Source organism: Sus scrofa, chromosome 6 (genome assembly GCF_054392235.1).
Source record: "Sus scrofa isolate SSC_HxYL_T2T_F1_AM1 chromosome 6, Sscrofa_HxYL_maternal_Yorkshire_Landrace_v2.0, whole genome shotgun sequence".
NCBI classification, from domain to species: domain Eukaryota; kingdom Metazoa; phylum Chordata; class Mammalia; order Artiodactyla; family Suidae; genus Sus; species Sus scrofa.
The window spans coordinates 125,363,645-125,377,849 of NC_139388.1; the positions used below are offsets into that span (position 1 = coordinate 125,363,645).

General features: G+C 36.0%; 1 protein-coding gene across 19 annotated transcripts in view; it reads left to right on the top strand.

The window, feature by feature from the left end:
• The window catches only part of KIAA1328, a 365,741-nt gene that overhangs the window by 202,269 nt on the left and 149,267 nt on the right, over positions 1-14,205 (top strand). Inside the window, exon 7 of one of the 19 annotated variants that reach the window (XM_084964515.1) lies at positions 3,500-6,494. The exons of the other annotated variants lie outside the window; for them this stretch is intronic. Within the exon in view, the coding sequence (XP_084820641.1) occupies positions 3,500-3,583 (84 nt within the window). The 3' untranslated portion in view covers positions 3,584-6,494. Of the gene's footprint in view, positions 1-3,499; positions 6,495-14,205 lie in introns of those variants that run through there. 19 annotated transcript variants of the gene reach the window in all.

The window sequence follows — 14,205 nt, forward strand, 5'->3', positions numbered from 1 at the left end:
ACATGCACCTGCATGTTCATTGCAGCTCTATTCACAATAGCCAAGACATGGAAACAACCTAAATGTCCGTCAACAGGTGATTGTATTAGGAAGCTGTAGTATATATACACAATGGAATACTACTCAGCCATAAAAAAACAACGATATAATGCCATTTGCAGCAACATGGATGGAACTAGAGACTCTCATACTGAGCAAAGTAAGTCAGAAAGACAAATACCATATGACATCATTCATGTCTGGTATCTAATATAGGGCACAAATGAACCTTTCCACAGAAAAGAAAATCATGGACTTGGAGAATAGACTTGTGGTTGCCAAGGAGGAGTGGGAGAGAGTGGGATGGACTGGGAGCTTGGTGTCAATAGATACAAATTATTGCCTTTGGAATGGATTAGCAATGAGATCCTGCTATGTAGCACTGGGAACTATGTCTAGTGACTTATGATGGGGCATGATAATGTGCAGAAATAGAATGTGTACATATATGTGTACCTGGGTCACCATGCTGTACAGTAGAAAAAAAAATTGTATTGGGGAAATAACTATTTTAAAAAAAAAGTCTGACACTGTAGCACATGTATACCAGCACAGCCATGGCAAAAAAAAAAAAAAAAAAAAAAAAAACAAGGGTTAAATGGCAAATGTCTCTTCAACATGTCAACAGAGGAAAAAAGAGCTATAGGGCACCTCAAAGCTAAAAGAATAAATTTACTTCTTAACCAGTTTAAAAAAAAAAGAAGTGTGCATACTAATGATTAAAACAGAGAATAACTATTACATCACTTTTTCTTGCTTGCAGTCTTACCTAAGAAAATGTATTGTGACATCACTATTTCACCAGAATAAGTGCCTATACACACTTTAAATTAGCACCAGCCATATCAATAGTACTATGTATGTTAATATTGAAAGTTTTTATTATGATACATAAGTTTGCACCTTCATTCATAACCCATGTGGTCTTGTTGGGAGAGAATGATATACCCACAGATCATAATATATATTTAAACTATTTCTGTTTTGTTTTATTAGAGAAATATCACTGTGGCATATTGCTAGGAATGGAAGAAGAGATTTTAAAGCCATGTCAGTAGGCTCACATTATTTATACTTAACTTTTCACGTTTTGTCCCAAATGAAGGAGGTGATGGTATGTTTTCAAAATTTGTCTCTAGTCCTTTATCATTAGCCAGTTTCAGAAATTCTTTAAAATAAATTTAGGAGTTCCTGTCATGGTTCAGTGGTAACTAACCGACTAGTATCCATGAGGATGCAGCTTTGATCACTAGCCTTGCTCAGTGGGATGGGGATCCAGCATTCCCTGAGCTGTGGTGTAGAACGCAGATGTGGCTCAGATCCCTCCTTGCTATGGCTGTGGTGTAGGCCAGCAGCTATAGCTCTGATTAGACCCATATCCTGGGTTGTTCCATATGCTGCAGGTGTGGTCCTAAAAAAGACAGAAAGACAGAAAAAACAATTAAATTCTTTCAAAGAAAATGATTTTCTGTGCATGGATCTTCTTTTGGTGGAAAATCAAATTTGAAAGATAAAATTTTAGAGAAGCTCACTGTTAATTTTTCACTGATCTGTAATATCAAGATTATCATAAGTTTTATTGAAATTATGGAATATGACATAACAATCCCTAGGGATGCTGAACTTCCAAAGTACTACCATTCATTTTTACTCTTCAATCTGATCTGCCATTGAAGACCATGATGGATTTCTACCTTGCAAGGAAGTATTAAAAATCATTAAAACAACAACCAATATCAGTCAAATAAGCTAGATTGGCTCTCCAGTTCATATCTTTTAAAAATTGTGACCAAATTAGTTTCTTATGTTACAGAAACACTTAAAATTTGTTCCAAATTCCCAATGGAACTTTTCCCTTCTATAACAATAATGCCTCAGCATCAGTTGTTAGCAGTTGGCTTCTATATTAGAAATAAATCAAATAATCTCCAATTTTATGCATTTGCCTTTGAAATGTGTAAAAAATGTGAAAATCCACATTTTTAACGTGTTGCTGAGCACATGATTTAATTCACCTAGTTATTAATAATAAAACATTCTAGATGAAGGTATTAATATGTTTATTTGTAATTTGATGAATGTTTCCAAAATTTTTTCCCATTGCTGCTATACTGTCAAACCACATTTTTTGATAATGTAAGCCTTTATAGTTTTATATTGCTAAAAATTAGTTATATTTGTTGTCTATGAAGCCAAAAAATACTGTTCTTTCTTCATATCATTATGATATTTAAATTGTACCTGTACTAGAAAAATTGCCATTTTAGTGGTAAATGTGCATTTTTCAGCTTCCAATGAAAAATGCTTTACTAGTTTTACTCTATGGATTTGTTTTTCAGTATACTAGCCAGTTCTTGCATAGTCACATTAAGCTGTGGTATCATGAAAAGATGGTACTTAAGCTACTCTCTTTCCTACACATTCATCCAACATCATGCAGACACCTTTGATACAATCTTTCACTAATGTTAACAACAATTGTATATGGTCATTGAGTTCTTTTATTTTTAAGCATCTGTCACCATACAAATTTATTATGCTATTATTGACCGTAGTACCCATACTATGCTTTTTTCTCTTTTTTTATAGTTCATTTATAATGTTGTGTTAATTTCTGCTGTACAGCAAAGTAATTCAGTTATACATATACACCTATCCATTCTTTTTCTATTATTTTTTCCATATTGGTTGTCACAGAATATTGAGTAGAGTTCCTTGTGCTATACAGCAGATGCCCATTGAGCATTATATGTACATTAGTATGCATATTCCAATCCCAAACCCCCAGTATCCCTCCCTGCCACCTTTCCCCTTTGGTAACCATAAGTTTGTTATCAAAGTCTGTAGTCTGTTTTTTAAATAAGTTCATTTACATTTTTTTTTGGATTCCACAGACAAGTGATATGATATGATGTTTGTCTTTCACTGCATGACTTACTTCACTTAGTATTATAATCTCTACATCCATCCATGTTGCTGCAAATGGCATTATTTCATTTTTGATGGTTGAGTAATATTCCGTTGTGTATGTATACCACATCTTCTTTATCCAGACCTCTATTGATGGACATTTAAGTTGCTTCCATATCTTGGCTATTGTAAATAGCGCTGCAGTGAACATTGGGGTGCAAGTATCTTTTAAAATTTCGGTGTTCTCTGGATAGATACCCAAGAGTGGAATTGTTGGGTAGTTCTGTTTTTAGTTTTCTGAAGAACCTCCCTACTTTTTTCCATAGTGTTTATACCATAGTGTTTATACCAATTTACATTCCCACCAATAGTTTAGGAGGATTCCCTTTTCTTTGCACCCTCTCCAGCATTTATTGTTTGTAGACTTTTTAATGATGACCATTCTGACTGATGTGAGGTGATACCTCATTGTAATTTTGATTTGCATTTCTCTAATAATTAACAATGTTAAGCATCTTTTCAGTGCTTTTGATCTGTTTGTCTTCTTTAGAGAAATATATGTTTAGATCTTCTGCCTCCCCCCTTTTCGGACACCCTGCAGCACATGGAGCTCCCCCGCCAGGATCAGATCTGAACTGCAGTTGCAGACTAAGCTGAAGTTGTGGCAACACCAGTTCCTTAACCTACTGTACCAGGCCATGGTTCAAACCCATGTCCCAGCACTCCTAAGATGCGACAAATCCTGTTGCACCACAGTGGGAGCTCTTTGCCCATTTTTTGATTGTTGTTTTTTTTTTTATATTGAGTTGCATAAGTTTTTTGTATATTTTAGAGATGAATCCCTTGTTGGTTGCTTCATTTGCAAATATTTTATCCCATTCTGTGGGCTGTCCTTTTGTTTTGCTTATGGGATTTCCTTTGCTGTACAAAAGCTCTTAAGTTTATTTAGGACCCATTTGCTTATTTTTGTTTTTAATTGTTTTTATTTTCATTACTCTAGGAGGTGGAGCTGAAAAGATATGGTTGTGACTTAACATCAAAAAGTGTAAAGTGTTCTGCCTATGTTTTTCTCTAAGAGTTTTATAGTATCCAGTCTTATATTTATGTCTTTAATCCATTTTGGGTTCATTTTTGTGGTCTTTGTGTTCATATAATTGCTACCTTATAAGCCTACAAAATACTAACATTTATATGGGAAAATTGTATACTTCTTCTGTTGGATCAATACTCATTATTTCAAAGGTTGGTTTTTACCATATTTCTTTATGTGTGTATGCAAATGCTTTTTAAGTTTTGATAAGTTCATTGCTTCTTTAGCCAGAATATCTCAGTAGATAACACACTGTGGTTTTAGTGTTTTGTCCTCATTTTATGGCCACAAAACTGAATTTAGTATATGAGGGATCACACTTTTAAGTAAAACTAGCATTAAGTGAAGCTAGTATGAACCTTTAACCTTCATTTCTTTAAAATCACTTCCATCATCATTATTTGGTTTATAGTAATAAACTACTGCCTTCAGTAAAGTGGTATCTTGGGGGGAAAGATGGATAAATTAGGAGTATTGGATTAACATATACTGTGTATAAAATGGATAAACAGCAAGGATTTACTGTAACTGTTAGTGAACAGTTATATTCACTAACTTATAATAACATATAATGGAAAGGAATCTGACAAGGAATATATATGTGAATGTACATAAATATATATATGAATTGCTTTGTTCTACTTATGTAACTAACACAATATTGTAAGTAAATCAACTATAGACCAATTTTTTTTAAAAAAGAGGTGTCTTTTCTTGACCAAAAATTCTAGAGAAGCTTGTTTCACTACATGTAAAATAAAATTTTAAGTAAATAAATAAAAGTTTACTTCCCTACTTTAGCTAAAAATGTAAAATCAGAATTTAAAAATGGTCTTGATTAAGAATTAAAACAGTATTACTATAGTAATTCAGTTATTATAGGTAAATGATATAATTAACATTTTCTCAGGTTTTAATAGAATTTGGGGGTACAAATGACAAAGCTATTCTTTAAATATCACACATTAAAAAATAGGTTTTTATTTCAAGACTAGTCTGCAGACTCAGTCTTAATTTCAAAATTACCTGAAGTCCATTTTAACTAGAGAAGCCCAATGATAACACAAACATACATTTAAAAAATATTGGAATGTCCTATGTAATATTTTGGACATCTCTATGCTAGTTATTTGTTATTTATCTGAATTTCAGATTTAACTGGGAGTCCTGTATTTTTATTTGCTCAATCTGGAAATCATATTTTGCCTGCTTTACAGTTGCATAACTCATATTTTCTTCAGAATCTTATAGGTTTTGTTTTTATAGTTAGGTCTCTAATTCTTTTTGAGTTAATTTTTTTGTATGGAGTGATAATAAGGGTTGAAGTTTTATTTTTTCCTCATGGCTATGCAGTTATCCAGTATCATTTGTTGAACACTGTCTTTTCTCCCATTAAGTTACCTTACTACCTGTGACACACTCTAAGGTGACCACCAATATGTCATCCTCTTGTAAAATTCCTTACTCTTGAAAGGGAGTGGAACTCGTGACTTGTATAGCCAACAGAATATGAGAAAACCAAAGGAATTTTGCAGATGGAATTAAGGTCCCAAATTAGTTGATTTTTAGTTAATCAAAAGGGAGATCCTAGATTAGCCCGATTTAATCAAGCCCTTAAAAAAGAGAGTGGGGCCCTCTCTGTAAAGAGGCTCTCCTGCTGGATGTGAAAAAGCAATGTTTTCTCAGGTCAGTCTCCCAAGACAACAGAAATAAAAGCAAAAATAAACCAAGGGGACCTAATCAAACTGACAAGCTTTTGCACAGCAAAGGAAACCAAAAAGAAAACTTACAGAATGAGAGGAAATAGTATCAAATGATGCAACCGACAAGGGCTCAATCTCTAAAATATACAAACAACTTAAACAACTCAACAGCAAACAACCCAATGGAAAAATGGGCAAAAGACCTCAATAGACATTTCTCCAAAGAAGATATACAGATGGCCAACAAGCACATGAAAAAAATGCTCAACATCCCTGATTCTTAGAGAAATACAAATCAAAACTATCACAAGATATCACCTCACACCAGTCAGAATGGCCATCATTAATAAGTCCACAAAGAACTAATTCTGTAGGGGATGTGGAGAAAAGGGAACCCTCCTGCACTGTTGGTGGGAATGTAAATTGGTACAACCACTATGGAAAACAGTATGGAAGTACCTTAGAAAACTATGCATAGAACTACCATATGACCCAGCAATCCCACTCTTGGGCATATACCCAGACAAAACTTTCCTTAAAAAAGATACATGCACCTGCATGTTCATGGCAGCTCTATTCACAATAGCCAAGACATGGAAACAACCTAAATGTCCATCGACAGACAATTGGATTAGGAAGATATGGTATATATACACAGTGGAATACTATTCAGCCATAAAAATGAACAAACAAATGCCATTTGCAGCAACATGGATGGAACTAGAGACTCTCATACTAAGTAAAATAAGAAAGAGAAAGACAAATACCATATGATATCACTTACATCTGAAATTTAATGTATGGCATGAATGAACCTTTCCACAGAAAGGAAAATCATGGACATGGAGAACAGACTTGTGGTTGCCAAGGGGGAGGGGGAGGGAGTGGGATGACTGGGAATTTGGGGTTAATAGATGCAAACTATTGCCTTTGGAATAGATAAGCAATGAGATCCTGCTGTGTAGCCTTGGGAACTATATCTAGTCACTTATGATGGAGCATGATAATGTGAGAAAAAAGAATGTATACATGTATGTGTGACTGAGTCACCTTGCTGTACAGTAGAAAATTGACAGAATACTCTAACCAGCTATAATGGAAAAAGTGAAAATTGTTATTTAAAAAAAAAAAAAAGCAATCCTCCACAGATTCTACAATTGCAGGGGTATGAATTCTGCTAACAACTACATGAGTTTTTTAAGAGGTCTCCAAGCCTCATGTTTGTGGTGGCCAACATTTTAACTGCAGCCTTTTAGGATTCTGAGCAGAGGACCCTAGTTAACAGAAGCTGTGAGATAATAAATGTGTGTTGTTTTAAGTTTCTAAGTTTGTGGTAATTTGTTGCACATTGGAAAGCTAATACAGTATCTTTATCAAGAGACAATTAATCACATATATGTGAGTCCATTTCTGGACTCCGTCTTTTTCCAGTTATCTCTCTAATCCTAATGCCAGTGCTATAATGTCTTCATTACATAGCTTTATAATAAATTCTGAAATTAGGCAATGTAAGTATTTCAGCTTTATTCTTCGTCCTCAAAATTGTTTTTGCTATTCTAGTTTCACTGAATTTCCATATAGATTTCAGATTAAGCTTGTCAACTTCTAGAAAAGAATATACTGGGATTTCATTGAAATTCTAAATAAATTTGGGGAAAACTGACATCTTAACCATATTGAGTCTTTTGATCCATGGACACACTCTCTCTCTCTCTCTCTCCATATATTCAGGTCTTCTTCAGTTTCTCTTAGTAGTAATTTAAATTTTCATTGTATGATAATGTGCATATTTTGTTAAAATTATCTCTAAGTGATTTCATGTCTGGGATGTTACTGTAAACAGTATTTTTGTTTCAATTTCTAATTGTTATCTGCTAATTTAGAAATGTACCTTATTCTTTTTGTATTTGTCCTCATACACCACAACCTTGCTAAATATAATACTTGTGATATTCTGAATTCCTTATGATTTTCTACATATATGATTATGCTATCTACACATAATGGCAATTTTATTTTTTAATTTCCAAACTCTGTGCCATTCATTCATTCATTTTCTTTATTGCACTGGCTAGGATCTCCAGTACAGTGCTAAAGAAATGTGGGCATTTTTGTTTTGTTTTGTTTTTCCGAGTCTCATATGGCATGGTTTATTTCTTTCACCATTAAGTCTGATTATAGCTATAGGTTTTTCATAAGTGCCCTTTATCTAATTGAGGAAATTTCTTTCTATTTTTAATTTGCTAAATGGCGTTGAGTTTTTCAAGTGCTTTTTGTGCTTCTATCAATGTGATCATATAATTGTCTTTTTTTTCTATTGGGATAGTATATTACATGGGTTGATTTTCCATTATTAGGCCAATCTGCTTTTTCTGTGATAAACTCCATTTGGTCATCTTATATTATTCTTTTTATATACTGCTATATTTAATTTGGTAACATTTTATTAAGAATTTTTACGTTTGTGTTCATAAAGGATTTTGGTTTATAGTTTTCCCGTAATGTCTTTGGTTTTTATAATAGCGACATAAAATAAGTTGCAAATGTTTCTCCTTCCTCTATTTCATAAAAGAATTTGTCTAGATTGGTATTACTTTTTACTTAACCTTTGAGAGAATTCATCAATGAAGTCATCTGAGCCTAAAGTTCTCTTTATGGGAAGTTTTTAATTACAAATTTAATTTGTTTAATTGATTTAGAGCTAATTGTTTTATTGTGTCTTGATACATTTTCGTAATGCGTCCTTAAAACAATTTGTTTACCAAAGTTGTCATATTTATTGGTATAAAGTTACTTATGATATTTCTTGTTATCTTTTTATTTTATTTTGTATTTTTAGGGTTGCACCCACGGCATATAGAGATTCCCAGGCCAGGGGTCAAATCGGAGCTGTAACTGCTGGCTGGTGTACACAGCAACAGCAAAGCGAAAGAGCTAGATCCGAGCCGCATCTGCAACCTACACTACAGCCAGATCCTTAACTACAATGCCAGATCCTTAACCTACTGAGTGAGGCCAAGGATTGAACCCACATCCCCATGGATACTAGTAGGGTTTGTTAACCACGGAGCCACAACGAGAACTCCTCTTTGTGTTCTCATTTTTCCCTGGCAATTTTATTGATCTGAAGTCTATTTTGTCTGAAATTATCATAATCATTCCAACTTTCTTCTGACTACTGGTTGAATGGTGTATTCTTTTCCGTTCACTTTACTTTTAATCTGTCCTCGTCTTTATATTTTCTTTGAGTTTCTTGTAGACAATATATAATTATCTTGCTTTTTCATCCAGTCTGAGAATCTTGCTATTTGATTTTGAGCATTTAAATTCATTTACATTTGCTGTAATAATTGATATGTTTGTGTTTCAGTCTACTATGTTGCTGTTTGATTTCTCTCTGTCTCATCTGTACTTTTTCTTTTATTTTTTCCATGATGTACAGCAGTTTAATATGGGATCTCAGCTCCCAGAGCAGGGATTAAACCTGTGCTGCAGCAGCAAAAGCACCAAATCTCAACCACTAGTCCACAGGGAATTCCTTGTACTTCTTTTTGTTGTATTCTTTTAGATTAATTTATCATAGTTTAGGATGTATCTCCATTATTGACTTTTAGCCATGCTGCTATGTTTTGTTTGTTAGTGATTCCAAGTTTTATGATATTAACCTTTAACCTACTATATTCCACTTTCAAATACTTTCTACTTTCAAATCTACTCTTTTTCAGATTCCATGATATATAGAATATATGAACCTTATATAAGTATGCTTCTGTCTTTTCTGCTATTATTATAAAACATTTTGCTTCTACATATATTTAAAATACAGTGAGTAGTTCCCGTTGTGGCTCAGCAGGTTAAGAACCTGACTAGTAACCATGAGTATGTAGGTTCGATCCCTGTCCTTGCTTGGTGGGTTAGGGATCCAACATTACCATGATCTGATGGTGTAGGCAGGAGCTGAAGCTCTGATTCCACCCCTAGCCTGGGAACTTCCATATGCCGTGGGTGCACCCCCCCAAAAAAAGAAAGAAAATTAGTTAATTAAAATACATTGTTATTATTACTGCATTAAATTACCAGTTATCTTTTTTCAGCTAGAATTTTTTCATTTTTTAAAGTTTTATTGAAGTTAGTTGATTTACAATGTTGTGTTAATTTCTGCTGTATGTCTAAGTGATTCATTTATACTTACATGTACATCCATTCTTTGTCAGATTCATTTCCCATGTACATTATGACAGATCAATTAATGAGAGAGAAAAGCCTTTTATATTATCTGCTTAGTGATCATTTGTAACTAAGTTATAATTTGTAACATTTTGATTTTCTTTCAGTAGATCCAGGTTTCTATCTACTGACATTTCCTTGTGCCTGAAAAACTTCTTTGACATTTCTTATAGTGCAAGTTTGCTGTTGAATTATCATAGCTTGTTTTCCTAAGAAAAAAAATCGTTTCCTCTTCATTTTTGAAGAATATTTTCATTGGATATGGAATTCTAGGTCGACAGTTCTTTTAGCTCTTTAAAGATGTTATGCCTTTGTCTTTTGGCTTGCATAATTTCTAAGAAGTCTGCCATAGTTCTTTATGTTCTAAATGTAGTGTTTCTTTTTTCTCTGGTTACTACTGAGAGTTTTTTCTTAACATTAGTTTTCAGTTATTCTATTATAATGTGCATTGATGTTGTTTTCTTTGTATTTTTCCTTCTCAGAGTTTATTGACCTTCTTCAACACATCTGAAAATTTTTTAGCCATTATTACTTCTAGTGTTGTTTTCTATTGTCCCTCTACCCCTGTTATTTTCTTCTGGCACTCCAGTATTTGTGTCTGTCTATAGATATATGCATATGTATATATAGAAACACAAATACATAAAAACATTAGATTGTTTGATATTTTACAAATGTTAACAATAGTCTGTTTCTTTCTCCCTTCCCCTCTCTTACTCATCTTTTTTCTCTCTCTGCTTTATTTTAGAAAATTTGTCATTCTATATCTCCGTGATCACTGATCTTTCCTTCTTCAGGTATCTAGCATGCTATTAATCTTATAAAGTGAAATTTTCATTTCAGGGTTGTTTTCCTCTTCTCCAGAAATTCCATGTTTAAATTTTTTTTTTTTGCATTACTCTGCTTATTATGTTTTCCTTGATATCTTTGGACATATTTATAATAGCTCATCATAGGTCCTTTATTTTATTTTATTTTATTTTATTTTATTTTATTTTATTTTATCTTTTTTCTTTTTAGAGCCACACCCATGGCATATGGAGGTTCCCAGGCTAGGTATCGAATTGGAGCTGTGGCCTCTGGCCTATGCCACAGCCACAGGAATGCCAGATCCAAGCCATGTCTGCGACCTACACCACAGCTCACAGCAATGCGGAATCCTTAACCCACTGAGTGAGGCCAGGGATCGAACCCACCACTGCATGGTTCCTAGTTGGATTCACTTCTGCTGTGCCACAATGGCTACTCCTGTAGGTTCTTTTTAAATAACTCCATTACTTTTGTTATTTTTTTGTCACTTGATGGATTTTTCCCCTAGATATGGGTCACGTTTTTGTTTCTTCATTTGTCTAGTAATTAAATGGTATACATTGTAAATTTTCCTTTGCTCAGTGTTGAATTTGGTTGTGTTCCTTTACAAAATGTTGAGGTTTGTTCTAGACAGCAGTAAGTTTGCCTTAAGATTGGTTTGATCAGTTCAAGGCCTAAATATTAAATTGTTTTTAGAATAATTCCAGTTTAGCCTTTACTCTCAGGTTAATTCTGCCATATACCTAAGATGTGGCCCTCTTGTCACTTTTTTTTGGAAGTTCACCTTTTTTAATTTAAGTATAGTTGATTTACAATGTTGTACCAGTTTCTGTTGTACAGAAAAGTGACCAAGTCATACATACATATACATTCCCTGTCTTACATTATCTTCCATCATGGTCTATCCCAAGGGACTGTATATAGTTCCTTGTACTATACAGTAGGACCTTACTGCTTATCCATTCTAAATGTAATAGTTTGCATCTACTAACTCCAAACTCACAGAGCATCCCACCTCTTCCCCAACCCCTTTGCAACCACAAGTCTGTTCTCTATGGCTATGCATCTGTTTCTCTTTTATAGGAAGGTTCCTTTGTTCTATGTTGTTAGAGTCCACATATAACTGATGTCATATGGTATTTACCTCACCTAGTATAGTTATCTCTGGTTGCATCCTTGTTGCTGCAAATGGCATTATTTCGTTCTTTTTTATGGCTGAGTAGTATTCCATTGTGTATATATGCTACATCTCTTAATCCATTCATCTGTCGATGGACATTTAGGTTGTTTCCATGTCTTGGCTATTGTGAGTAGTGCTAGAGTGAACATACAGGCTTCACACCATGTGCTCAAAAATATTCAAAATGGCTTAAAGATTTAAACATAAGACAAGACACTCCTAGAAGAGAATACAGGCAAAACATTCTCTGATATCAACCTTACAAATGTTTTCTGGGGTCAGTCTCCCAAGGCAACAGAAATAAAAGCAAAAATGAACCAGTGGGACCTAAGCAAACTGACAAGCTTTTGCACAACAAAGGAAACTATAAAAAAAAACAAAAATCAAAACAAAAAGACAACCTACAGAATGGGAGAAAATAGTTTCGAACAATACAACTGACAAGGGCTTAATCTCTAAAATATACAAACAACCTGAAGAGACATTTCTCCAAAGAAGATATACAGATGGCCAACAAGCACATGAAAAAATGCCCAACATCACTGATTATTAGAGAAATGCAAATCAAAACTTATATAAGATACCACCTCATACCTGTCAGAATGGCCATCATTAATAAGTGCACAAATAGAGGGGCGGAGCAAGATGGCAGAGGAGTAAGAAGTTGCGCATACCTTCTCCCACAAACACATAAAAAAAACACACCTACATGTAAAACTACTCGCACAGACCATCAACTGAATTCTGGCAGGAGAATTTAAACCTCCAAAAAGGCAAGAAACTCTTGACATAACTGGGTAGAACAAAAGAAAAAAGAGAGAGAAAAGGAATCAGGACGGGACTAGAATTCTAGAGAGGGAAGGAGAAAGGGAACCCACCTCCTGGGAAGCCTACTAAGTGATGAAAGATCAGCCCAGTCCTTGGGACCTCAGAGTCGCCCAAGAAAAGTGCAGCAGCTGGACTGAGAACAGGAAAACAGAATGAGAGCCGCACATATCATCTGAACCACCAGCCCAGACACCACAGCCTGAGACACTCGGGAAGGGGCTGGACGCTGAGACTCAGCCTCGGGGATGTGAGTCCTGGGGAGAGAACTGGGGATGGCATGAGGGGCTAAGGAGCAGTGCACCCTGGGATAAGGAGGGGAATTCTATGGCAGAGGGAACCCTGGAGAAGGTCCAGATCCACAGGAGAGGCATGGTGCCATTGTTGGGGAAGGGAGGAGGGGTGGGCCGCCATAGGAAACTCCCTGCACCATTGCGTGCACATGCCCATGGGCTTAGAGGGCGGGTTGGCTCTGCGGAGGTTATGGGTGGCGAAAAGCCTCTTGCTCATTTAGAGACGATTAGGCACTTTTTGTGCAGGCTACCAGTGGCCAGGCACCTATTGTGTGGGCTAAAGGCATAAGGGGGCTAAGTGCGTCGTGGTGCCACTTGCACAATCTACAAGTGACAGGGACAGACTGTGGCAGTCATCTCAGGCCAGAGGGAGGCATGGCTTGCCACCACTGGGGGCCTGAGTGCGCTCCACCTGTGACCCTAGTCACCTCAGGGGTTGGAAAAAAGAAAAAAAGAGGGCACTACAACCAAGCACCATATGCTGTTGCTCTCACTCCCCTGGGAACACCCTGTAGCTGGCACTGCCAAATGCTCTGAGCAGGCCAGACACTTGGTCACTGTCCCTTCCCAAGATCCTACAACTATAAGCAGCTGGTGCAGCACCTCCTGCATGGGCTAAGTGGGACAGGGTGCTTCTTGCGTGGTCTGCAGGCAGCAAGGGCAAACTGCCACAGGTATCCCTGATTCCAGGGGTGGGTGTGGCCCACTGCCATTGGAGATACCTGAACAAAAATCACTTGCAGCCCCATTCACCTAAAGGGCACTACAGAGGAGGGCATTGTGACTAAACACCACCTGTTGGTGCTCTTGAACCTCTGGAAACACACCCGTCCTGCTGCTGCCACTGCCAGATGTTCCAGGCAGTACCCACATGCCTGATATCTGTCACTTCCCAGGATCCTGCAACTAGGAGCACACTTTACAACACCTCATATGTGGGCTAAGTGAGACAGGTTGCTTCATGCATGGTCTACAGATGGTGGGGGCAAACCACTGCAGTTATCACTGACTCTAGAGATGGTCATGGCCTGCTGCCAATAGGGGTCCCTGAACAGGCATCACCTGTGGTTTCAATCACCTCAGAGGAGGGCTTTGCAATCAAACACAAGCTGTTGTTGCTCTCACTCA